Here is a 23,740-nt window from a genome sequence, read left to right on the forward strand (position 1 = left end):
AAAGTGCTCCGCACGGGCGAGAGGGTCTGGTCCCTTGCTTCGCGTGCGGATACCATGTTCCTTGTCCCCGGCGTCAAGGTGCCCAGATGTTTGGCGGTGGATCCCCGACAATGTCACCGGATACGTATCCCCGGTCGGTCCTGCATATACGTATTGGGCTGGCATGACGGGCACATGGCCTCATCTTGTCGGTGTTCTTGCGTAGGTAGATTAAAGCCGAGAGATCTGTTCGAGCCGGGTCTCTGCCCAACGCGCGCTCCATGCTACGATGAGGGCATAAGAGAACATCAAGTAAGTACGTAGGTACAAGCATTGTACATGGCCATGGCACCCAACACTCGATGCCCCCCCCCCTCGCGCCACCGAGCGTTGCTGAGCTGCGAACTGCACTTGTCTAGCCCAATGCAGTGACCCCGTTCCGATCCTCGTTGGTTTCAGCGGCAGCTTACGATGCAGCTGGCCAGGTAGGCGGGCTGAAGAGTTTTGATTTCCTCAGCAATGCAACTCCTGTATGCGCCGGCATTCACATCGCATCGAGGGCGTATGGGGGAGGCTCGCGACGTCCACCCCGGGATCCCGAAGGGGGTCACGATGCAGGGCGGGTGAGGCAGGTATGGAGTGTACGTACCCTCGTGGATACCAGTAGGGCCCTCTCCACCTGCCCGTCTTACACTACTCCGTAGATAGGTAATGCATTCGTTCACTGCAGCGCCGGTGCTGTGCTGTGCTGGAGGGGTCCGTCTGGCCATGCTTCTCTGTCGACTTATCTGTCGTCCACGTGCGTTTGATTGCACGCAAGGTTTCGACCTTTTTTTTCTTTCTTTTTATTTTCTCCCCCCTTTCTTCCCCCACCTTGGCCTTTCCCCCTTCCGCCAGACACTTTGCGGTACCGTGGAAAAGCAATGAACGGCCGCAGAGAAACATGAGCAGAGAGAGACGAGCAGTTGGTCAACACGGCGTAGTCGTAGGGAACTTGGGTCTACCTAGGTAGCTTTACGGAATGGTGTTGCTTCTTTTCCTGTTTCGAAAAGGCTCGACTCCACCCAGCAGTCGTCTCCCTGAACTTAGATTGGCGAGGAGGGAAAGGATGTGGTGCTGGGACAGCAGGAACGAGGTTGGCAGGAAGGGCAAGTGCGACGCTGCCACATTGGACTGGGGCAGGAGCATCCACTTGCGTCGCCCGCGTTTGGCGGCACCATCTCTTCACCTTCTTCCCCTCGTTGACAACCTTCCTGGTGAAATAGGTAGGTAGGTAGGTAGGTAGTTGACGATCCGAGTTGTCAAGGTACACTACATGGCCCGCTGCGGGTAGGATGGACTCGGCCGGCAACTTCCGCCCAGTAATTGCAGAAATACTCCAAAGTGAACAGGCAATTAGTTACTTTGGGAGGTTTCCGCTTCATTCCAACACACCCGTCCCTCGTCGCATGCGAGCGCACGAGAAGTGGAAAAGGGAGAAAGAAGAAGCACCTTAGTAAGAGGGGGGAGCCCCTTGAAGACAAATAAGAAAATAGAAATAAATCCACTGCACATATTGCCTACACACGTACCTACCTACCTCACAGTACCCTCACGCTTACCGCATGCGCAGCGTCGTCGTCCCCGCCATACTGACGACAGTCAGAGAGAGAAACACAACACAAACAGACAGCCAGGCCGGCTAGTCCAGAAACACCGACACCATCACAGACGCCAGCCCTCAAACGGTGCCAACGATTGCCGAAAGTCTACGAGACCCCTGAGCCCAGTCGCATTGGTACCACCGCCCCAGCCAATCCGCACGCTCTCTCCTGGCACCGTTGTGCCCTCTAGAGGCTGTACCACCAAAGGATCAGGTCGTCCAGCAAGAAGACGCACCAGCAGGCAGGGGCAGCAGGGGCCCCTTCTCTCGTCTCTCTTGCTCGCGCAAGTCCGCTCGGCCGCCCGCTCTCGGGTTAATTCTGTCTTCCACTTTAGTTCCATCGTACCCATCCCTTCTCGACCACCATTGGCACTACCGGTACTGCCATGATGACGACGACGGCGGCGACGGCAGCGAGTCCTTGGCGAGAACGGCACACTCCTTCACTAATAACCAGCTTCTGCTACCCTCCCCTCCCCTCTTTCAAGAAGCGGCAGAACTTCTTCACACCGGAACATCGCGCACCCCCCAGTCAGCCAACCAACCAACCAAAAGCACGCTGGGCGTTACAGCACAGGCACGGGTAGACGCCATCGATACAAGCCGCCGTCTCTCCTGCATATTGGTTAGGACTGGTGAAGAAGAAACGACTACGGACTAGTGACGACGGTCTGCAGAAATTCCGGGCAGAGGGACAGATAACGCAATCGCGGGCTGTGCCGCACTCTCGAGGCCTGTGACAAGCTACCTTGAGTTATACTGAACCTTCGTCGAGGTGGTCGCATCTCTCCACATAGGTAGTAGGTACCTAGGTAGACAAGGTACTTGTACGATGTACACAAAAAAAGCATGCGAGTATCCGTACATTAGCCCTCCTACCTAGGTACGCTTTCCAACTCTACGCGATCAGCCTCTGATTGGTACGATACGTGCCTTCCCCAAGTGCTCCAGCGGCGGCGCAATTGGAACCCCACAGCACGAACATCCCTTGTCCCCCCCTCGCTCCTATTTGTACGTACCTTTATCCGTACACTGTACGGATACAAGCACATGTACTCTTCCTCCTCCTCACCAGTGCAAAGTCCAAGCGCTACTGGACTAGGTAGACTTGACTAGAATCTAAAAGGCTCGAACAAGGGCCGCTTTACACCCCCTTCCCCAAAGGAAGACACCGTCAACGCCCCCTCCCACCCAAGTGCAGCAGCCATCACCACCGATTCTGCTTCCCATCCCACTCAAGATGCGCCGCGCAGCCTGTCGAGGTCTACCGGTCTGGTACATGGCGTCTCCCTCGGTATCTTGCGATTCCCATCGTCGGCCCAAGTCCTGTGGGTCCCCCCAAAGTACCTGTACCACCCCCCCAAAAACATAGTGTACAGGGCAATTGGCACATACGCTATCCCGTACCTTTCCATGATAATTGACGCTACCAGAAATCCACGATACGGTAAGTCGACGACGTTGCGACAAGGCTCTCTTGCGACATTTGTTCCAGGCAGGCTTCAACACCGTTTCCCTTCCTTCTCCCTCCATCTCTCGGCAGCTCACTTCTCGCTATCAGACCGTGCCCCCCCTCCAGCTTCCTCTGCTCTGTCTGTCCCACCCGGACCCAACCCAGCCCAGAGCAGACAGGCAGAGCTCCCCCACACCCCCCTTCCCGTCGCGGTAGTGGTGCTGTCGACCTCCGCCTTAGTCGTCAGTCTTCCGGCTCTAGTCTTCGAGTCAACCCACCCGTGGATGTAGTCCTATTGGGTACCTGTCACCATCAAGCTTCGAGAGGTCCCATCCCCAGCAGACGTGCTCTCTACCCTGTCGTATGCTGCTGCATGTCCACCGCGCGCCGGTACCCAAGCCCCAGTCTCCCATTTTCTCAGTCCCAGAACCGACCCGACTCTCTCCAACTCAACCAGCAACCGGTGCAGCAGCACCGACAGCGCTACTACTACCACCACCACCACATGCGCTGCTGCTACTGCTACTGCTACTGCTGCTCCATCCATCCATCCATCCATCCCCCCCCCTCCATACTCTTGAAGCGAAGCAAGCCAGCCGTCCGTCCTGTCTTGTCTTGACGCACCCGCACCGCACCGCACCGCATCGCACCGCACTGCTGCGCTGCAGCACCGCACCCCGACCCAAGCCAACCCATCAAGGCGCACACACCATTCTTCCTCGTCTTCCCTCACTTCACACACTTTCCACCAACACACCTTCCTTGCCTTTCCTTTACACCACCACCACCACTACTACCACCACCACCACCTCGCGCGGTACCTTGGCACTCTGCTCTTTTCTCATCCCCTCCCCCCGAACCTTAAGGCGCGATACATAACCTTGCGACAGCTCATCTCGCACTTCCCTCCCACGCTCCGTCTCCTTCCCCTTCCCCAAAACCAGGCTCTAGCCTTTGTAGCATCGCCCACACGAAGCAGGCTGCGTTCCTCTCTCACCCTGTTGCTCGTCGCGCATCAAGAACCGACATCAACACTCGATAATTTTTTTTCTTTCAATTATCGCCTTTTGGTGCATCACTCCCGCATCATCGCACCCACGTACTCGGACATCTCGTCTCCGGCGCCATCGTCGCATCCATCTCTTTCCCTTTTCTCCGTCGCAATCCCAACGCAATCCACGAGGCACCACGCGCCAACACATGCACCACACCACTGGCGGATGACCCGCGACTAAAAGTGAACCAGGCGCATCTGCAGGCTCATCGATCCAATTCCGATTCTCTGACATGACGTCGACTCGCACCAGCCCTTTCCCACCAACAACAACCGCAACCAAGACCGCCATGACTGCGCCGGCTTTCCTACAACAATCGCAACCTTTCAGGCCATCCAATACCCAACCCCCGTTCCTTTCCTCCGCCAACCCCTTCGAGCGCGATGCGACCAAGCCCGTCGGCACCCCCTTCGCAGCTTCGGGCCCTGCCGCCTCGTCCGTCCTCATCCGTCGCCTCCCGCTGAACACCTCGGAGGAATCACTTCGCCTCATGGTGGTGTGGTCCAAGGAGCTGGTCGACGTCGAAGTGCTGCCTGTGGATCAGTCGGAGGACAAGGGGTTCCGGTCCGCCATCTTGAAGTTCAGGACTGCCAACGGTGCAATCGAAGCCAAGAACATGCTGGACGGGAAATCCAACATTTCCAACGATGCCAACATGATCGTGGAGGTTCTAGGAGGTAGCCCGGCCGCTTCCAGGAGGTACGCCGAACCCGCAGGGACAGGGTCTTCGAGTACCGTCTCCTCCGCCGCGTCCTCTGCTCCATCCTCGCGACAACCTTCCCGGTTCAACGGCACGTTCCAGTCCCTCGAGAAGTTATCGCCGCCCATGAACGGCATCTATGGCTCCAGCGAGCTGCCCAACCCGGAGTCGAGCGCGCACTACCAGAACCTGTTCTCGCCCCAGTCCCCCATCGGAAACCATCTCACCGAGCGAACGCGTATCTCTGGCAAGTCTTTGATCAACGACGACGCTGCCGACGACGACGAGACAGGCGAGCTGCTGAAGGATCCAGTCGCCTACGCGGAGAATGGCGCCACGGCCCAGAGAAGGGCCACTGCCCCACAGCTACCCATCTCCCGTCTCGCCAGCCTGTCTCTCAACACCAGCGCGACACCGAGTCCGTCGTCACTTCCCCAGTATGGCCAGCAAGGGATGAACCCGATGTCGGCCCACCCCGTCATGTCACCGACGGCCATGGGTGGAGGCCCACACAGCGTCCCGTTCCCCATGGGAGGCAACCACCCGTACGGCCGCCACAACTTCCCGCCAGTGAACCCTGCCGACCAGAACCCGCCTTGCAACACGCTCTACGTGGGTAACCTACCCATCGACACGTCCGAGGAGGAGTTGAAGGCTATGTTCTCCAAGCAGCGCGGATATAAGAGACTTTGCTTTCGAACCAAGCAGAACGGACCAATGTGCTTTGTCGAGTTTGAGGATGTATCATTCGCCACCAAGGCTCTCCACGAACTCTACGGTCATCCTCTGCACAACAGCGTCAAAGGCGGTATCCGTTTAAGCTTCTCCAAGAACCCCCTGGGTGTCAGGTCGGGTCAAACCGCGGGCCCGGCAACGTCTCCAATGAGCGGCATGATGGCAGGGTCCGCAAACGGGTTCAAAACCACCAACGGCCCTCCCCCGGGTCTCGCCGCTCCTCCCGGCCTCGGCGCGGGACGGTACAGCGGCAACTCTGGCACCCAGTCTTACACCGTTGCCGGCTTCCCGGCAAGCGGCAACAATAACAACGTCTGGAACGGATACAACAATGCCATGACGGCCGGCGGACCTGGCGGCTCCTTGATGAACGGCAACAACTCGAATTACCTGCCGCCTCACATGCTGGGTAGATAGCACCAGGAACGAGCTAGGACCGACTGCTTCTCTGGTGCTCAAACGCAACTTTGCGAGACTTTCTGGCGTTACGGTGTTTCAAGCATGGATACACGGCAACAAGGCAAGTCGGACGACAGTTGCACGGCTCCAAGGACGATGCTCTTCGGCATGCTCGGCGCATAAGCATTTACATTGGCATCTGATTTTTGTTTTCTGATTTTCGGCATTAAACCCCCCCCCCCCCCCCCTTTTTTTCTTTTTTTCGGGAGGTTTGTTTTTTTGCCTACCTCCTATCCCGGCTTAAACACGATTCCCTTTCAGCCTTGCGCCGCAGGCACCTTATCTCAACTCACTTGCAGCGCTTTGCACCAGAGTCACGCGGTTTCCTTCGTCCACGCTGGCAGAAGAGTTCAGAGGAGGTTTATCAGTAGGCATTCCCCTCGTGACGACTTCGGTTCCAAAATGTGGACAAGGGAGGTTCTCTTTTAGCAACAGCAGCAATTTCCCCCCTTTCTTTTACTCTCTCTTTACGTTAGGCGCCGGCTCTGGGTTTCCTTTCATTCAGCATGGCGTGTGGATCGGATATTTACTATGGTAGATGGGCTTGGGGAATCTGGTCTCCTGCCTTTTGGGCAGCAAATACCCCGCACCAGCGACCCAAGGATGGAGTTTCTTGGTTCGACGTGTTCTTCGATGTCTTTGCGAGGCATCCCGAGGATATGAGGCAACGGGGTTAGAAATTGTCACGAGAGACTGGAACATTTACGAACAATGCGATTGGTGAGCGGAGCGTGGAGAGAAAGCGTCGTGTTGTCCCTGGGAGCATGGCATGGATTTACCCAAAAGAGAGAACACGTTACTCAAAAGCACAAGAGAAGCGAGTGGATTCAAGTCGATCCGATCCGACAGCATCCTTCCCAAAGCAAAACCAAACGAAAATGAAAAGAAAACCAGAAAGGAAAAAAAAAAAAGATAGTGGACGTCGAGGATCATTGTTTTCGTTCGCGCGCGCAACACATGTTATGGGTCATAAAAGGGGCGGATTAAAAGGGGGATGAGAAGACAGAAGAAATGGGACAACGGCAAGCCGCCTGGTTACGACGACATGTTGATCCCAACAGGACAGGATGTGTCGTAGGGCCCAGGCCAGGCCAAGACTGTCGTCACTGGATGGATGTGGGGATGGCTTGGGAGGCAAGGCTGCATGGAAACTGTCTGGCACACGCACGCAAACTTTGCGGATTCGCATTTATCGGGGTTACTGTTTGGCATCAAAGACGGAAAGGACCTCATCATCACATCCATGGGTTGGGCTGCGGGACACATGAGGTTGGGATAGGGGAAACGACGTCCAAACGAGGTTTTTCTCGTCCTCCCCGGCATTCTCGCGTTTCGGTTTTGTTTTTTGTTTTTTGTTTTTTTTTTTTTTTTCGTTTTTCACCTACCCATTTCTGCTGGCTCTGATTTCATCATTTCCGCTGTCGTTTCCCCTCCCCTCCTCTGCCGGTTTCTTGTTTTTGTCTTCACATTTTGAGAGAGAGAGAGAGAGCGAACATACCCCTTATGGGATTCTCATAGGCCAAGAAAGGAGTTCATGATTTTGCTGATGTAGTTTTCGCCCCCCCAGGTCCCCCCCTCACCCTGCCGCTGTCGTTCGTCGATGGCTATGTACTACTATTGCGTCCTCGAGATGATCCCGAAATGACGATCCAGGACCCACGTTCCTCCGGCTGGCGGGTAGGTAAGGGTCGGTGGGCGCGCATGTGGACGGCCAGAACCCCACTGATAGACAGGCACAAACTAGACGGCCCAGTTCGGAAGGGACCCCCATCGTTGGTTTGGGGGTCGTATCTTATGGCCCCCCTCTTTTCTTTTCTGTCTCATTTTATTCGCTGCTTTGGTCTAGGGGGGTTGCCGGCCTACCTAAACTAGCTCTGGGCTCAATGTAAGGTACTTCGTAGTGTAGTTTATCTAAGCGAGGAGGGGGGAGAAAGGGAGCGGAGGGGAATTACCACCGCTACAAACACTCTCCCAGTTGCTTTTTTTTCCCCACTCCGGGAGAGCGGCGTGAAATGGCCGGGAGGGCAGTGGGGGGAAAGATGAGAAACGGTGTAAGGACCAAAGAAAACAGTCAGAACGATGGTGACATTTTGGTGCGGGAAAGGGGGGGGAGGGGGGGATGCAAGTGCTACAGCCGGGCTCGCTGACGCGTTTCCCTTCGCTTTTACACTTTCTTTCCTATCGTCTTTCTTGGTTTGGTTTTCTAAAACCATAAAATTCCATATGCTCTTTGCACATGCCTTTCACTCCTTATCTCTGGTTCTTGGCGTGCGCATCTGGACTGCATCCGACGGGGGCATTCGTCCCCTGGGACCCCCAAAGAAGACCTGGCATTTGTTCTTTCTTTTCTTTTTCCCCTCGTTTTTCTTTTCCCTTTTCGGCGGGAGGGGGGGACGGGGTTACCTGGCTCCCATCCCACCATGCCCTGAGTCACATTCCAACATGCTCGCCGTTGTAAGCCTTGGCGGGGTGCTCCATCTAGCGGCCCTCCATCTAGCAGTCCCTTTCTCGTCTGATCTCTCCAGATTCCAGCTTCATCCTCGTTGGTTTTCTGTGAGTTTTGTTTATAATTCGAGTACACTCAAACTGACGGCAGGCCATCTTGAACGGCCGATGCATCACTAAGCAACTGATATGCGGACACTCTCTCTGTTCGATGTACTGGATGCAGCCGTTGAAAGAGGCTTGCTTGGTCGATACCAGACGCGGAGCCGCCTCCGAGACCGCGAAGCCGAGAGGGGCACCCGGTAGATAGCACCCGGGGTGACAAACAGATCCCATGAGTTGCTCACAGACCGGTATTCGCCGATATGAAGAGAAAAGGCGTTTCCCCCTCAGAACGTCACCTTTGCCAGGTTTGGCGCCAATATTCTACAGCAACCATCAAGTTCGCCCGCAGCACAGCAATGGCTCGCTGCGCTGGCAAAAGAAGACAAAGCCGGAAACGATATGGGTCGTTGTGTACTTGGAGATAGCCAGCAACCAGCTACCAGCTTTGCGAGGGTTGCAAGGTGACGCACCGAAACAACCACTTCGAGCAAAGATGGTGGTGGTTGTGCAGCATCTAGAGGTGTGATGGGTATCTGGATAAGTTAGGCGCGAGGAGTAGAGGCGGGTTGAACTACTGGCCGGGGTCACTCCTAGGTTTTGTCATTGGCCGCCATAGAAATAGCTAGTGGGGTGAAGGCTCCCACTGACCTGACGCGTGGGACTCGCAGGCGTGAGATAGATGGCGCTGCTGCTGCCGGTCGGATTTGCAAGGAAAGCCGCAGCCGCGCATCGAGGTGTGCTTCGCCCGTTGGCTTGTCTCGGGATGCGCGTTTCTGAGAAATTCGGCAGCGTCGGGGGATGGAACAGTTAGAGACGGCACTTGCACGATGGTGGGACTTCAGTGTTTGCACCAGAGATGGTAGGGTATTGGAGACGTGGACATGTGCATCCCGCAAGTGATCAGGTGAAATGGAATGTCGAGCCTTGCTCCAGATGACCAGACAGCCACTACGATAAGATGCTTGATCAAGACCTAAAGCACCATGGTCGATGACAGATTGCGCCATGGGACAAATGCAGCGCCAACAAAACAAGCAGGCTGCGGATTTCTTGACTAGGAGAGACCCCACGGGGCCTGTTGTCCATGAGCGCGTTGTTGCGCCCATGTCTCCTTTCTGACGTGTTCTAGGTCAACTTGTTCTCGGTGTGACAGAAAACGGCGGCGGGCGAATGAAAGCGTGCCAGCGACATCGTCGAACTGTGTCGTGTGGCATACACCAGCAGTCACTTAGACTCGATAACGCGTTGGAAGGGTGGGGTCGAGGACCAACGCCAGCGGCGGCGCGGCGGCATGGGACGGCTCTTCTCGTTCCCTAACTCTCCCGATAAGAACCCTCTGATTTGATCGAAATCCTTCATGGGCAAGGGTGCAGACCAAGACTGGTTGGTTGGTTTGTCGATCGCCGGGGAGTGCGTGAAAGGGGTGTAGGTTCTGGCGAGTACGGACCGTGGCTGGTGGGGTTGACCTCACCGGTGAGGGGCGGCGCGCAGGGACGGAACGGGACCGGTGAGAACAGGTGAGCAGGGTTCGGGGACGCTGATGGTCCAAATATGAAGCGGGCCAAGGTAGTGGTGTGCAGAGGTCGAGGATCGGAAGTACCTGGAGAAAGGGGGATCAGTTGGAACCGCGAAAAGCCGCCCGCGTTGTAGGTTGGGGAGAAAACTGACACGTTGTGATTGTCCCAAGGAGCAATGTCTGCCGCCTCGATTATTGAATGCGTCATGTACGCAGCTTGAAATGGACAGTCCGAAACGGCCGTTGAGGATGAAGAGGATGGTACTGGGTAGCCACAGACAGCTGACGGCGCCCGGGTATCTGTCTCGCTTAGCCGCCCTGAGGGTGTCGAGGTGAGCAGGAACGTGGCGGTGGTGGCCGGTCTGGACTTCCCTTGACCATCCCCCTCCTTTCTCCTCATCTCATCTTGCCTTTTCCGACAAATGACTGCATGTCGACGATCCGGGGCCCGGAACCGGTGGGTGGGGCCAGTGTGCGCGTAACTTCCACCGATGCGGCCCCGACTACGGCCGTACGACTTCACTCTCTTCTTGGTCCAATTCAGGGGTGCGCGTAATACGAAGACGTCGCCGTTCACGATGTTCGCCGCCATGTAACTTCTGGGTACACTCGCGCCGCGGGACAGGTTGTCATATCTCAAATATTTTGAGACATGTCTGACATGATATGGACAAACTTGGGCGTACTGGATTCTATTGGGGTCGAGGCCTGAAATAGCCTGATCTGTTCGGCTGGAAAATTGCGGTAGGAGGGTAGAGCTTGTAGAGCGGCCCTTGTACCGTGTTGCCCTTCAGCCGGCGGGTGTTCTTGCACCTAGCCACACACTTGTTTTCGAACGGGGCCGTGTTGAAACGTGGTCGTCACCATTGGCCATCTATTGAAGGCGCTTATTGTATATGCATTGAAGAGAATCCTTTTCTGGTCCTTCTTCGAGAGCTTTTGAGATGCGGGCACTGTAGATACTGGGTCACTTTGACCTAGCTAGCTCTGCTCTGAGAGGCTTGGACGGTTGACTCACAAGTATGGCTACATACCAAGTCTACGGACAATACATTGAGATATAGCTGATTGTCTCTGCACAGAAATCTTCTGGACTAGAGTTTTGGGTTTCTCGTGTCAAGAAGAGAGTGCAGTCCTATCGAGCTAATTAGAGGCGGAGGCAGACCAACCGAATCCAGTACTTACTGTTTATACCTATATATATATATATATATATACATATGTATTTAGGCTATTATCGTGTATATACAATATAAGCCCCGGAAATCATGTAGTTCAAATAGTGACATTCTGAATCTGCGGCCGGCCCGCGACGTATATCTAGGTTGGACGCCGTGAAGACCGCGTCTTGCCGTGGCACCGAACCCTACAAGGACAGTCTTCTTCCTCATCTTTCCTTACACTGGGCCTTTGGCCCGAGACCCGTTTTGATTGTTTTACTGGGTGACTGTCCGTGACTGAGTCCGCGTAGGGGTAGATACCTATTAGCCGGTTCATACTCAGTTGTCGTAGAGAGTTAGGTGTAGGTTCTAGACTCCTGTTCTGGATTGTCAAGGCCACCCGGTTCTCCTATTTACCCGAGTACTTTAGTATGTACAAACCTAAACTGACGATAGAATAGACGGCGCGGTACTAAAGCTCTTATAGTACATCGCGGCTTCTAACATGCGTGTGCCATCATATTTCCTAGTTAGTGGCAGACCCTTTCCCCCAAAATCCCGCTTCTTCTATATTCATCACAACTATAGACTATCTCTTGGCCCTCATCATTTTCATTTCGACCTTTCTACGCTCTAGGAACATGATCTTTCCTTTTTTTTATCAACATCAGACCAACAGAAGACGTAGTGTCGGTGTGAGCTAAAAGAGCATACTAGTTCGTATGTGGAGACAGGCAAGTTCTAGGCTCGACCAAGTAGCAGCAAGTGAACATACTGACAGCTGTCTGGGCCGGGTTACCGTAAATACAACGCGAGCGGTAAATTTCATTGGGGCAGATCGGGAAACAGGGAATCTGTGCCGCGACTAGCCTCTATGGCCACCCAGACGACAATGCCATGACTTTCGGCTCGTAAGTGGCTACGGTCCAAGCCACTACAGACCACCAAGTTCAGGAGGTGTAAAGCCAGAACAGAGAAACAGAAGAGGACGTATACAATCGCAACCCACATGGCGGAGACAGGGGAAGACAAGAGACGAGGGGGCTCGACGACGACGGTTCTTCTCGGGCGCGGGCTCAGCCGGTTCAGAGGACGTTGAAGATGTTGCACTCAACGACGGGTCATTGCACTCCCGATATCTGAATTCGAGTGGAAGAGAATGAAGAACATTCAACGACTACGCTGCTGTCCTGACCGGCCGAGGGGGGTTTTCCTGGCCTCTGCGAAGAGAGACCTAGCTTCCAACAACGACACCGGGTTGACGGGATCAGAACCGTTTGAGTTATCAACGCATCGACATTGGAGAAAACAATTCTCACGATTCACTTTCCATATGGTCCTTTTGACAATATAAAATGTATAAAACCGACTCACCACAGCCGTCACACCTGCGCCTTCCACGAACATCACTTGCATTCTTCAGCATCCCAACACTACGAGCCAGACTGGCTTCATTCAAAAGGCATCAGCAAATGAATGGCGGCATCACGACAGCCAGCGACACTGGCAAAAAAGTGGACGATCAGGGAATCGAACCCTGGACCTACCGCATGCTAAGCGGTCATTATACCACTAAACCAATCGCCCATGGTATGATCTAGCCCGGACTTGAACCGGAGACCTTCAGTGTGCCCAGTTCGAGTCGCCTCGAGCTGTTAGACTGACGTGATAACCAACTACACCACCAGACCAGTTGTTGTTATAGAACTCCTGAATTATGCATATATCAATTAGGGCTTCGGGCGGCGCGACCTTTCATGCCGGATGCGGTGGGTCCTCAAGATGAAGGCCCAATCAGTTCTGGCCCACGCTGCTGTTTCGTCTGATAAAATTTGCCCATTTCCTTTGCTTCTGGAACCAAGTTAGGTAGTGTCCTCGCTTGGGTTTCTGCGGCTTGGCATCAAACTCTGAGGTACATTATCTTGACGAGAAGAGATGGTGTGGGGATTGTGATTCACGGCGGCATTCCTCACAACGCCGGTACTCAACCAGGCCAGTCAAGGAAGGTAGTATGGCATTCGCATTTCCCCTGTTGACGATATGATTGGTATCTCGAACTGAGCCGCGTATCCGACCGTCTCGTATCTGAATTGACCGCCAACCTCACGTGGCAATTGTCGCACCCTTGGTTCATAGTACGTTCCATGGCGATCCATAACCCGAACACATGCTTAGCTGGACCGGGCCCTGGACTCGGAGGCATGCCACGCGATGTGCATGGATTTCCAGTGCTAGATCCGCACTCCGAGTAGACGCGTCGATTCTGAAAGACATGTGTGAGCCTCATTCCACGAGAGGGGCATGTTGTCACATTCATCTTTCCTTGACCGAGGCGGCGATAGTGGTGTAGACAGCGCGCATATATGAGGCATGCGGCGTGCGCCATCAGCCGTACACACAAGCGGTGGCCCGCTGCGTCGGAAGCAAGTTCCAATGGGCGAGGTATTCAAGGTAACGACGGTTTGCCCGAGAAGGCATGGTGACGTAGAGAAGACCAGCGCCTCGTTGTGCTCGTCGTGTGGTGGCGGACGTCTGAGGCGTTCGCCCAAGGAATCGTCCTTACCGGCGTCGTGCGGAGCGTCTTCGGCGGAAAGATCTCATGGTCCAGGCTGCGAAGGCACTCGGCATAGTTGTGCTCAGTAGGTAGGACTGTGCACCCAGATGAGGTATCGGCCCTTTGATAGGTGTGAGCCAAATCCTATAAAAACCCCCAATAATTGAAATGCGCCATGCCAGGCAATAATATTTAAGTTTGCAAAAGTTAATGAGAAGTAGTATGCTGTATATCGTCATTGCAGGTCCCCTGAATCATATCGCTAAGAATCCCCGCACCCCGAATAGCGAGACTCTTCGGCGTTATATCTGCCTGTAGCAGTTCATCTCTACCTCGGAGGTTATTAACCGACGAGAGGAAAGGATAGAGCATTTCCATAGCCTCGGCATCGGCGTCAGCAACAAGTTATCAAACCGAGTACTAATTATGAGCGTCATTATCGAAATGAAGCCCAAGATTTAGAGCCGAAGGATGGGGGCTGAGCACCAAGCGGATTGGGCTATAGTCACATTGCCTTTGGCCTGGGCGATCAGAGGATTTACAGTTCCTGCCTGAAACCCCAAAGACGGACTGTACAGTCACTTGACAAAAGTCTGGGCTCAACCACCACTACGCTCCCACTGATGATTGAGCCCAGACTTTTGTCAAGTGACTGTACTAGTGGTTCACTCGGTCTCATCTCAGCCACGTGGGAAGGTGAGATGACAGAGACATGACCCAGAGTCATCTCGACCTGGCGGTTGGACTAAAACCGTTGTTGATGATGATGACGCTACCTGGATTATTGGAAGATATACGCCGGCAACAATGCAACAACCGGGGCAAAAGAATTATAAAAAAAATTAAAAAAAAATTAGTAAAAAATAGTCGGCGTATCTAGTATGGTGGAAGCGAAGTTGACGGCTTGTGCGAAGTAGGGGATGCGAATCAGACCATGGTCTAGACGCCCTTTGCCAAGTCCGCAACCCAGCAGACCGGTTGCCCGGTTTCAGTAAAGCCTGTCCATTTCAGGAGAGCGGCCATTCAAGGGAATCGCCTACCAACTCCGAGAGGGAGGATCCCACCAGTCGGTTTGCAGGTCCTAGATGCAGGGGCTCATGTTCGTTGAGGGGTTGACATCAGGCTATAGGAGGGGAAGAGTTTTCCCCCTCCATCCTTGGAGAACAAATCGATGGCTAAGAAGTGCTGTTGTTTGACATGATTGGCGAATGAACGATCGAGGGCCTTGTTTCCAAATCGTTATATGATGTAGGCTCGCTCGGAGTTGGTTAACATAGTCGTCCATCCTGGGTGTTCAGTGTAAGCTGGCGGAATGGTTGGCTATTATTGGGCCAGGGGTTTAGAAACGATTACGACGCTACGACGGTTGGGATCGGAGACCACTCAGCGGTTGATGGATGATCATGGCCACCGTCTCAGCCCAGACTCACGGTCAGCAGACGCGTCTCCCAAGGTGCACAAGAGAGTACAACATGTAGATAAACCTGTAAACTGTCGTCGCCCAAGCACACTCATTGCAGGCAAATCTCGTGGATCCCAGAGCCATGCTGACGGTTTGTGTTGGTTGGCAGACGTTCTTGAGTAACAAGAGAGAACTCGAAGGGTGAGGCGGGGAGAAGAAAGGGGTGGTAACTACGGTTCTGGTTGAAGCGATACTCGTTACCCGCAGTCATTGGACGGGGAAATGAATGAAGAGCGGCTGCCGAAGGACTGATGATGGGAAGAACCCTCATGGCTTGCGTGGCATCGGACATCAAACTCGGCCTTTCTCCAAGGTGTATACAAGCCCTACCCCTGGGTTGACACCGACAGGCTGCAATGCAGGGGAAAGTGCAACCTGCAGGGCGGATTCCTTAATGGCACGGCACCTGCATGCGTTATATTGCTTAGGTGCTTCTTGTCCTTGGCCAGGTATCTGTGGGAGACAAGGATGGAAGCTTTGAAGACGGAGCAGAAGTGTGATGTGATGCGTGCGTGCGAGGTGCAAGTTTAGTGCTAGAAAGGTGTGGAGGACACAGAGCCCGTGGCCTTCTATAGAGAAATGGCACGAGCGTAGTGTGCCTTTGTCATCCATGTTCTGACGATACTAGGTAGGAGAGCGGTGATGCGAGGCTCCCAAAGCTTGGGACATGTGGGAGTCGGACATTGCGTGAGGAGGGAAGATGAGCCATGGTCGAAGCTAACCCTCGTACAATAAGAGCACGACAAAGGGCATCGAAAGAGATGCGACTCGTGGGTGCCAGGCGGTGGCGGTTGAAGAAGTGCAAAGTACTTGGGCTAGTAATTCAGGGAAGGAAAAACTGGAGTTGGATCAATGACGCAGTGACAGTCAGTCGTTTGAGACCGGATGGAACGACGGCATGGCATGACATAGGTAGGTAAAGTAGGTCGCATAGGACACCTACCTAGATCAGGGAAAGAGCATGACGCTCGGCGTGCATTGGGAAGGAAAGAAGGATGGATGGAAGTACCTAGATACAGAAACAGAAGCCTTAGAAAGGAGAGGGAAGGAATGGTAGCCGTAGTCTCCTGTTTGGGATACCAGAGTGAGGCGTACTTTCCACCGCGACGACTAACGTCTCTGCTTCGACTGCATTCTCCATCTGCATCTTTGTCCCCATCTCCACCTCACCACCGGCATCGCGTTCTGTGTTGTACACTATTCTTGTCTTCCGTTTTATCCACTCGTGCACCTGCACCTGCATATCCCCCCTACCCCTCTCCCCCATCGAGTGTCCACACACAGAACTACGAGACGAGGAGCAGCAGAAACAGAAACAAAGTGCGCTAAAACACGGCCTCCTCTCGACAATCCACTACGACTTGAAATCCGCTTCATCTCGTGCCGACATAAAAAAACAACAACCAAAAACCAAACAAAGGGCTCGAGAGCAGCCAGGTCCCCATTGCAGCCCAGTCTCTATCGTGTGAGAGGTTCAGCAGCACCTCGAGAGTCCGTAAACCGTCCGCTGTAACCCCTCAGTCTATGAGTCCGCCTGCTCACGGACTACCTACTCTACTGGAGGCACATGGTAGTTGGGAGAGGGACCTCACCACATGTGATGGTCGACCACGAGCCCCATAGCCAAATGCAGGAGCTTGTGGTACTACCTATCTACGGATATGTATGTACGTGCGCACTGCATCCCACTCGAGTCCTGCTCTGGGTAACCGGCAGCAGCCTGACCCAGACTTGCTAGATTCGGATCGAGCCCCGTCTTTCACTCGCTCCCCCCCCGAGGCAAACGCAGCACTTCTGTTTAGGCCATAGCGCGCCTGGGCCCGAGACACGATGGGCTGCTCGCAGAGACCACACAACACGACTTTGCCGATCCAGTCGGCTTCAACCTCAAGCGGCCAAGAGATGGGACCGCACCATCTTTCCTTTTTCCGCCATCCGCTGCCCAACCAACAGTAATCAACCCACGGCTTGTTACTCTGGACATTCCTTCCTCAATGACCCCCGTACCCGTCGTCTGAGCTAGTATATGATACCTGCTTCTCTAATCGCCGGGAATTCGAGGTCTCGCCTACCAAGGGTGCCATATGAAACCCTAAACTCGACTACTTCGGTGTCCATTGGATCTTTATGGTCTCACATTGAACGGCACGCTTTCATGTCTGGTCAGAAAGAGGAAACGAATAAGGAAGCCGAGAGGCCAAGCTGGAAACCTCTGGAGCTGGGACGCACTACCTCCTCGAATCACCCTAGACGAACATTGGACTGACAATGGCCCCCGCATCGACATGACGCTCAAACATTGAACCACGTGTACTCTACCTACCTACACGACGCCAATGACTTTGGCCAGCATCGACTTCAGCTTAGGAGTGTTATTCCCTTCGCAGCCTGAAGACGATCAGGGATCGCCAACGACGTTGAAGCTACTGCGCAAGCGTCCGACAGTAGCGTCAGCCCTTCTAATATTTGGAGACACCCAGCAACAGGTTGCGAGACATTCATTTCCAGATCCTCTTTTAGACTCTTGACCCTCCTTCTCTCATTTTCGCCTGCTGATGCCTCCTCGTGTGATAAAGTACCAAAGCGGCCCAGCTTATGCTTCCCGTCTATACGACAGCCGCCCTCTATCGTCTCTTCCCTGATTTTTTTTGTCGCCAAGGATATACATACCAACATGCCTTTCCGGGGTTCCGCCAAGTCGTCAGCGTTGTAAGCCTCTCTCCTTTCTCCTTACTCGCCTATCTGTCTACCAGTCACCAGTTGTATCACCTACATCGCATCGCATCGCGTCCTGTCACGTACCTAGCGTATACGCCTCGCCTAGATGACTTTTCTTGTAAGCCTTGTAAGCCTAGGATACTTACCACGACTCACCTCAGCCGCGATTCGTTGTTTGTTTCTTTGCCTCTCCCGCCAAACAGACACCCTTGTCGAGAGCGGTAACATGTAATACGGCGGCTGTGTATGCAGTGCGAGACCGTAGCCATCACTTCGCGTGGCCGTCCCGCTGCCGCCTCGCTTTACCCTGGTTCCAGGGCAAGAACAAGCTCAAGAGGTTTCAATACACGTACCGCATGATGCTTGGGTCGCTTTACTGTGTTTTGCTTCGCCTGCTTCACAGTCTCCTGTCCATTGCTTTCCCCCAAGCGGCTATTTCTAGCGGCAGTAGTCCGTATCTCCCGGCAGTCGGCAAGCGGAGATGAAGCTAGCTGAGGAAAGGTTAATGCACTAGACGTGCGACTGACTAGGTAGTTAGTGGGCTTGCTCTGGGGTGGGCCCTTGGACAGCCACCAACCCAAGCTGACATGCGCCGCGGGTGGTGCTTGCAAATACGGCTAGTTATGTCTACATGTACGGGCATGTATTGGCAACGCAGAGGCAAAGGGAGCAGAGCATAACAGAGGTGAAGAAAGAAAAAAGAAGCAAAGAAGAGAGAAATATACCTCAACACCCCCACCTACCCATGTTCTGTTGGTCATCCATCTCTCGTAGTTGGTAGTGCACTGTTATCCGCTTGGGTCTGCAGTGGTTCGTTCGCCTCCCTCTGAACCTGGGAGGCAAGTACAGTCACATGACAGAGGCTCACTCCGCCAGTGGGAGGGTACTGGTTGAGCCCAGACTTTTGTCAAGTGACTGTACGTACTCGTCAATGGCGACTCCCTTGGGTAGGTACGAACGATACCATGCTTGACGTTCCAACCTTGCTGTCCTGTCCCTGCCCTTACTACAACGCCCACAACGGGTTGCCGCTACCGCTACCGCTACCGCTACCAAGCTGCTTACGGGGTCTGTTACTGGAGGTGGGCGCCCAGGGTACAAAGTACCAACCTCGATCTACCTAGCGCACCCTGGCCACACGAGGCCCTTGCAGACAAGACGAACAAACCGCTGCACTGGCGGCCTTTAATTGGGTGGGTGGCCAAAGAGAATAGAGAGAGAAATAAAGAGAGGGACTGGTTGGGAACTTTGACTCTCTTCCTGCCCCGGGCGGCCGTGGTGGTCCATTTTCTATTCTCTTTCTTTTGCCTCCCTCTCCTCCCACTTCTCCTCCTCCTCCTCCTCCTCCTCCTCCTCCTCCTACTCCTCCTACTCCTCCTCTTCACTCATTTTCCTCTTCTTACTCCTGCCCACTCTCCTTCTTCTCTTGTTCCCCCATTAAGAAAAAAAGATAACCCGCATATCGCTAAATCTGCGTTTGTATTTTCTGCTCGTCCCCCGTTCCCCGTCAAACTCCCTTCCCCCTCCTAGCCCCCCTTGGTCTCATTGTCCCCACTCTTCCAATCAATCCGGACGGGCCAGACCCAGAGCTCCCTGACCCGAGCCCCCGACTTTCAAACTTCGACCCTCCTGCGCTCCAACTACAATTGCATCCGGACCCCCGCCATTCTACTTCGTCCATTCCAGGTACCTTGTTGCATCTCTGGAAACCGCGCCCATCCACCCCCGATACAGAAGGATTTGCACGGCAATCCGCAGCCTCGAATCCGCAACCTGGCTTCTGGACTTCAGTACCACTCTGCCATAAGCACCCGTCTCGCCATCGCTCTATCCAACCTTGCTGTTGTTTTGTTGTTATCCCTAGCCGCATGAAGCGCCGATTGTGAAGTTACTACCAGCCCGGCCGCCCTTCCTCAGTGGAAGACGACCAGCTGTCAAAACCCCTCTGACCGACCAAATCGCCTCGTTGTTCCATCTCATTCGAACCCCGTCCATCCTGCACACACAGAGCCAGTCTTACTGTGCAACGGCAGCTCCCTCCACGAGACGTCATGTCACGCCAGAACAACAGACATCTCCAGTCATGGTAAGCTCCCGCTTGGTTCCCTACCGTTGGTTGCCATTGAGAGAAGTGCAAGCTGACCCTTTTCTTAGTCGTGAGCTCCATGTCGTGGTACTGGGCGCTGGTGAGTCGGCGACAAAGAAACCATGTCGTCATGTGCGCAATCCGCTGATTCCCCTCTAGGAGGTGTTGGAAAGAGCTGCTTGACAGGTGCGCATCATTCGGAGCAGCTTGCTATCAATGGTTCGGCGAACTAACCGCCATCATAGCCCAATTCGTCCACAATGAGTGGATCGAGAGTTACGATCCCACCATTGAGGACACCTACCGTACACAGCTCCAGGTGGACGTGAGTTAATCTTATTCAAACACCGCTTACTACGACGAATTACTTACTGGATTCATGCATAGGGACGGCAAGTCGTCTTGGAAATGTGAGTAGCAACGCTGTGCTCGCCGCCTTGAGGCAACGTATCTGACAAATCGACGCAGCCTTGACACTGCAGGCACGGAGCAGTTCGGTAAGCAGAACACGGACCTCGCCAATCGTCTCCCCTAACCTTGCTTGCAGTCGCCATGCGTGATCTGTATATGAAGTCTGGCCAAGGTTTCATTTTGGTCTTCAGCATCACCTCGTCCTCGTCAATGACCGAGATCGAGATGCTGCGCGAGGAAATCACCCGTATCAAGGACGACGACAACGTTCCCATTGTCATCGTCGGCAACAAGGCCGACCTGGAGGAGCAGCGATCTGTACCCAGACAAAGAGCTTTCGCGTGCTCGCAGATGTGGGATGCACCCTACTATGAGACAAGCGCCAGGACACGAAGTGAGTCGATGACGGGTTGACGCGTCAAGTCTACTTGGTGGCAACTAGCTGACTCGGTTTCCAGCCAACGTCGATGCCGTCTTCGTAGATATCTGTCGTCAACTTCTCATGAAGGATGAGAAGATTCAGAACCAGACCGCCCATGAAGACGACGAGCACGAAAACGAGAAGAACCCCGGCCTTATGAGCTTCGCCAAGCGGAAGAACCGAAGGCGGAAACGCCCCGACGGCCACCGATGCGTTATCCTGTGAACAAACGTTGCTCGCCCTTCTTCTTATTGAGCTTCGTACTTCGGGCTGGGCCCACCACCGGCTACGACGATGTTTTCCCTCCCAGCCCCAACACACGTGGTATTGTCCCGGCTGCGTACAGAGTGCTCACTTGTGGTTCGGGGCCAGCGCGGTGCCCGGCAGCAATGTATTCAGCCGACCCAGGCGTTATCCCATCCTCGCTAACCTGGCAATGTGGGCACAAGTTTTTCATCTGGAATATTCTTTTTACAACAAGACGACTTTGTTTCCATCGGCAAAACACATCTCACGATTTTCGATATCAGCCTCGTGGCGTTATAGCATTTCGACTTTGGATGTCGATACGGCCTTTTGTACGCTTTATGACTTTTCGATTCTCCGTCAACGACAGCATGGCCCCTTTTCTTCTCGAGCATTGATTGCAGCAGCAGGATTCCAAAGAAATGCAGACTGGCCCGCATGTGTAATTTGAAATTCCTCTTCATCTTATCCGTTTTTCTTATGCTTCTGTATCACGAAGAGACGATTCCGGACAAAGACCCATCGCCGATATAACCTTTTCTTTTTCTATTTTCAGCCTTTCCATCATTAGGAACGGAGACAACACAAAAGCACTTTCAGGGGGCCGGAGTTTCAATTAGAATGCTCAGGCTGCCGTGGGACACGGCTCGTGGGCGTTGAGAAGCACAATGGTAGTCTTGTAAAGGTATCAAAGCCACCAGCAGCTGTGGCCTTGGCTGGGGAGTGGAGCAGTGGTGGGGTGGAGGCCTTTTTTCCTCCCCAAGAGGCGAGTATTGACAGTATTCTTGACCTCTACAACCGAAAACTTGCGCGTCCAGCCCTTATGGATAGTGGTTGAGTAATGCGACCGTGATGTGCTGTGACGTCGGTGCATGTGACGTCGGTGCATGTGACTGCTGCAACTCGCATCCCACGTTCCATTTCGAGTACGAATCGAACTTGCGCGTCGTCCCCAAGACCCATTTTCGCTCGGGTCATGTCAAATCGCGTCCTCCACGAAAGGGCTAAACCAATGTTTACATGTAAGAGCCGTGTGCCCATCGCCTTCGGTCTCACCGTATTCTCGATATGCGATTGCGGGACCCCCCTCACTCCTTGGCTTGGCTGGTTCACCTGGTCCTGCCCTGGGCGTCGGGCGCGCATATCCGGGAACCCGTGGACGGCGTGTGCCGAAAGGTGGGGGGGGGAGCATGTGCTCTGTTTCCATCCGCCGCCTCTCCCCTCTCCCCGCCTGTTCAGTATGGGTATCAGGCTCGAAGGTCTTGTCCGGTGCCGAAGGTGACCGGGGACCCTTCACGGTGGGGTATCTCCTACGTACAAAAGCGGAGCCGAGCCTTCCTGGTCACGTTCGGGGACAGGGCACCAACGACGAGCCTATGTTACGAAACCTTTTCTTCTTTGTCTGGAGCGGAAGGGGGGTTGGGGAGAGGGGGTTCCTCCTGTTTTCCTCCAGGAAGAGTTCGGATCTGCAGAAGGGTTTAATAACGCCGGCAGGGCAAGCAAGACCGCAGATGCGGCGGCGGTGGCGTACAGGAACCGGTACCGCTTTGCCGCCCCGAATATCTCAGGTCGGTCGTGGCGGGTTGCCGGCCCTCAGTCTCGGATCCCTGGTGTCCCAACGTCCGTCAGACCGACGTCGGTTGCGGGAGGGGCCTTATTTCTCCCTCATTCGCACAACCCCCTTCCCCCCGGTATCAAGACACACGTGTGGGAGAGTCTGATCCGAGATGGAAACATGAACACCGGGTTCGATCCTCCTGGTCTCGGAGGGCCTGTATATCGTTAGCTCCCGAGTGGCGTGGGGAAACCCCTGGGCGTTATAAATGCTAGCGTCTTTAGTTCCGGTCCCTCGTCATGGAGACTTCCGCAAGCAACCCCTTCTCTTTGGGCCCTTGCAAGCAGTCCAGGGGCCCTCCCGGCGTCGAACCAAGGGGGAGATGGAGATGACAGCGGATTATCCCAAGACTACAAGTCAGGATTATACCCGACGTGCTCTCGGTGTTCCCCTCAACCGGGCTGGAAGATATCTACCTCCGCCAGCCATCGCCAGATGGTCCATTGTACGTCGACCGAGCCTTGGAGAACGCCATGGTGTTAGTAGTAGCAGTATAGTCACGTGACATATGTAGGACCGCCAAATTGCTCATTTGTAGGATTCGGAAATCATCTTTCAGAGACCATACTGTTGACCCCGATAGACACCCAGTCGTGACTTTGATGCGGTTATTGGAAAAGCATATCGAGACCCGGGTTCACCGTGATCACGACGCACGTGAACTGTTTTGAGCGGCGGACGTATCAGACGCGGCGGTGCTTGAGCCGAATACCGGGATTGGAGAGCATGGATGGCCAAGCAACCAAATCCCCTTTCTCATCCTAAAGGCCGTGCTTCCCCGTCTCTCTGGTTGGTGTGGGCCTGCCAGGCCGATGAACGGCATGATATCATGTCCACGGGCTTTGCGCCCCTTTGGAAAGCACGGTGGAAAAAGGGAAACCCTACCTCCCACGCACCCTTCTGATTTGCCAAGCGAGAGAATCGCCCCTCCACGCGCAGGAAGGCTACTCTGCCTCGCCAGAGCAGTCGTGGCCTCGC

General features: G+C 54.3%; 2 protein-coding genes and 2 non-coding genes across 4 annotated transcripts; 2 read left to right on the plus strand and 2 right to left on the minus strand.

Annotated features, from left to right (window-relative positions):
* Positions 1 to 4,361: 4,361 nt before the first annotated feature.
* Positions 4,362 to 5,981, plus strand: GLRG_02493 (RNA recognition domain-containing protein; the record flags this gene model as incomplete). The annotated part of the gene is made up of 1 exon (XM_008092502.1): positions 4,362 to 5,981. The coding sequence occupies one exon, from the start codon at positions 4,362 to 4,364 to the stop codon at positions 5,979 to 5,981; it is 1,620 nt and encodes a 539-aa protein (XP_008090693.1).
* Positions 5,982 to 12,764: 6,783 nt separating this feature from the next.
* On the minus strand, positions 12,765 to 12,836 carry GLRG_13075. The gene has a single exon. It is a non-coding gene; the product is annotated as a tRNA-Ala (tRNA).
* A 6-nt stretch (positions 12,837 to 12,842) lies between these two features.
* Positions 12,843 to 12,940, minus strand: GLRG_13076. Its single transcript has one exon. It is a non-coding gene; the product is annotated as a tRNA-Val (tRNA).
* A 7,094-nt stretch (positions 12,941 to 20,034) lies between these two features.
* On the plus strand, positions 20,035 to 21,126 carry GLRG_02494 (Ras family protein; the record flags this gene model as incomplete). Its single annotated transcript, XM_008092503.1, has 7 exons — positions 20,035 to 20,069; positions 20,138 to 20,169; positions 20,315 to 20,394; positions 20,457 to 20,479; positions 20,538 to 20,566; positions 20,617 to 20,874; positions 20,939 to 21,126. The coding sequence occupies 7 exons, from the start codon at positions 20,035 to 20,037 to the stop codon at positions 21,124 to 21,126; spliced, it is 645 nt and encodes a 214-aa protein (XP_008090694.1).
* Between the last annotated feature and the right edge of the window lie 2,614 nt (positions 21,127 to 23,740).

This window comes from Colletotrichum graminicola, assembly GCF_000149035.1.
Source record: "Colletotrichum graminicola M1.001 genomic scaffold supercont1.5, whole genome shotgun sequence".
In the NCBI taxonomy this organism is placed as follows: Eukaryota; Fungi; Ascomycota; class Sordariomycetes; order Glomerellales; family Glomerellaceae; genus Colletotrichum; species Colletotrichum graminicola.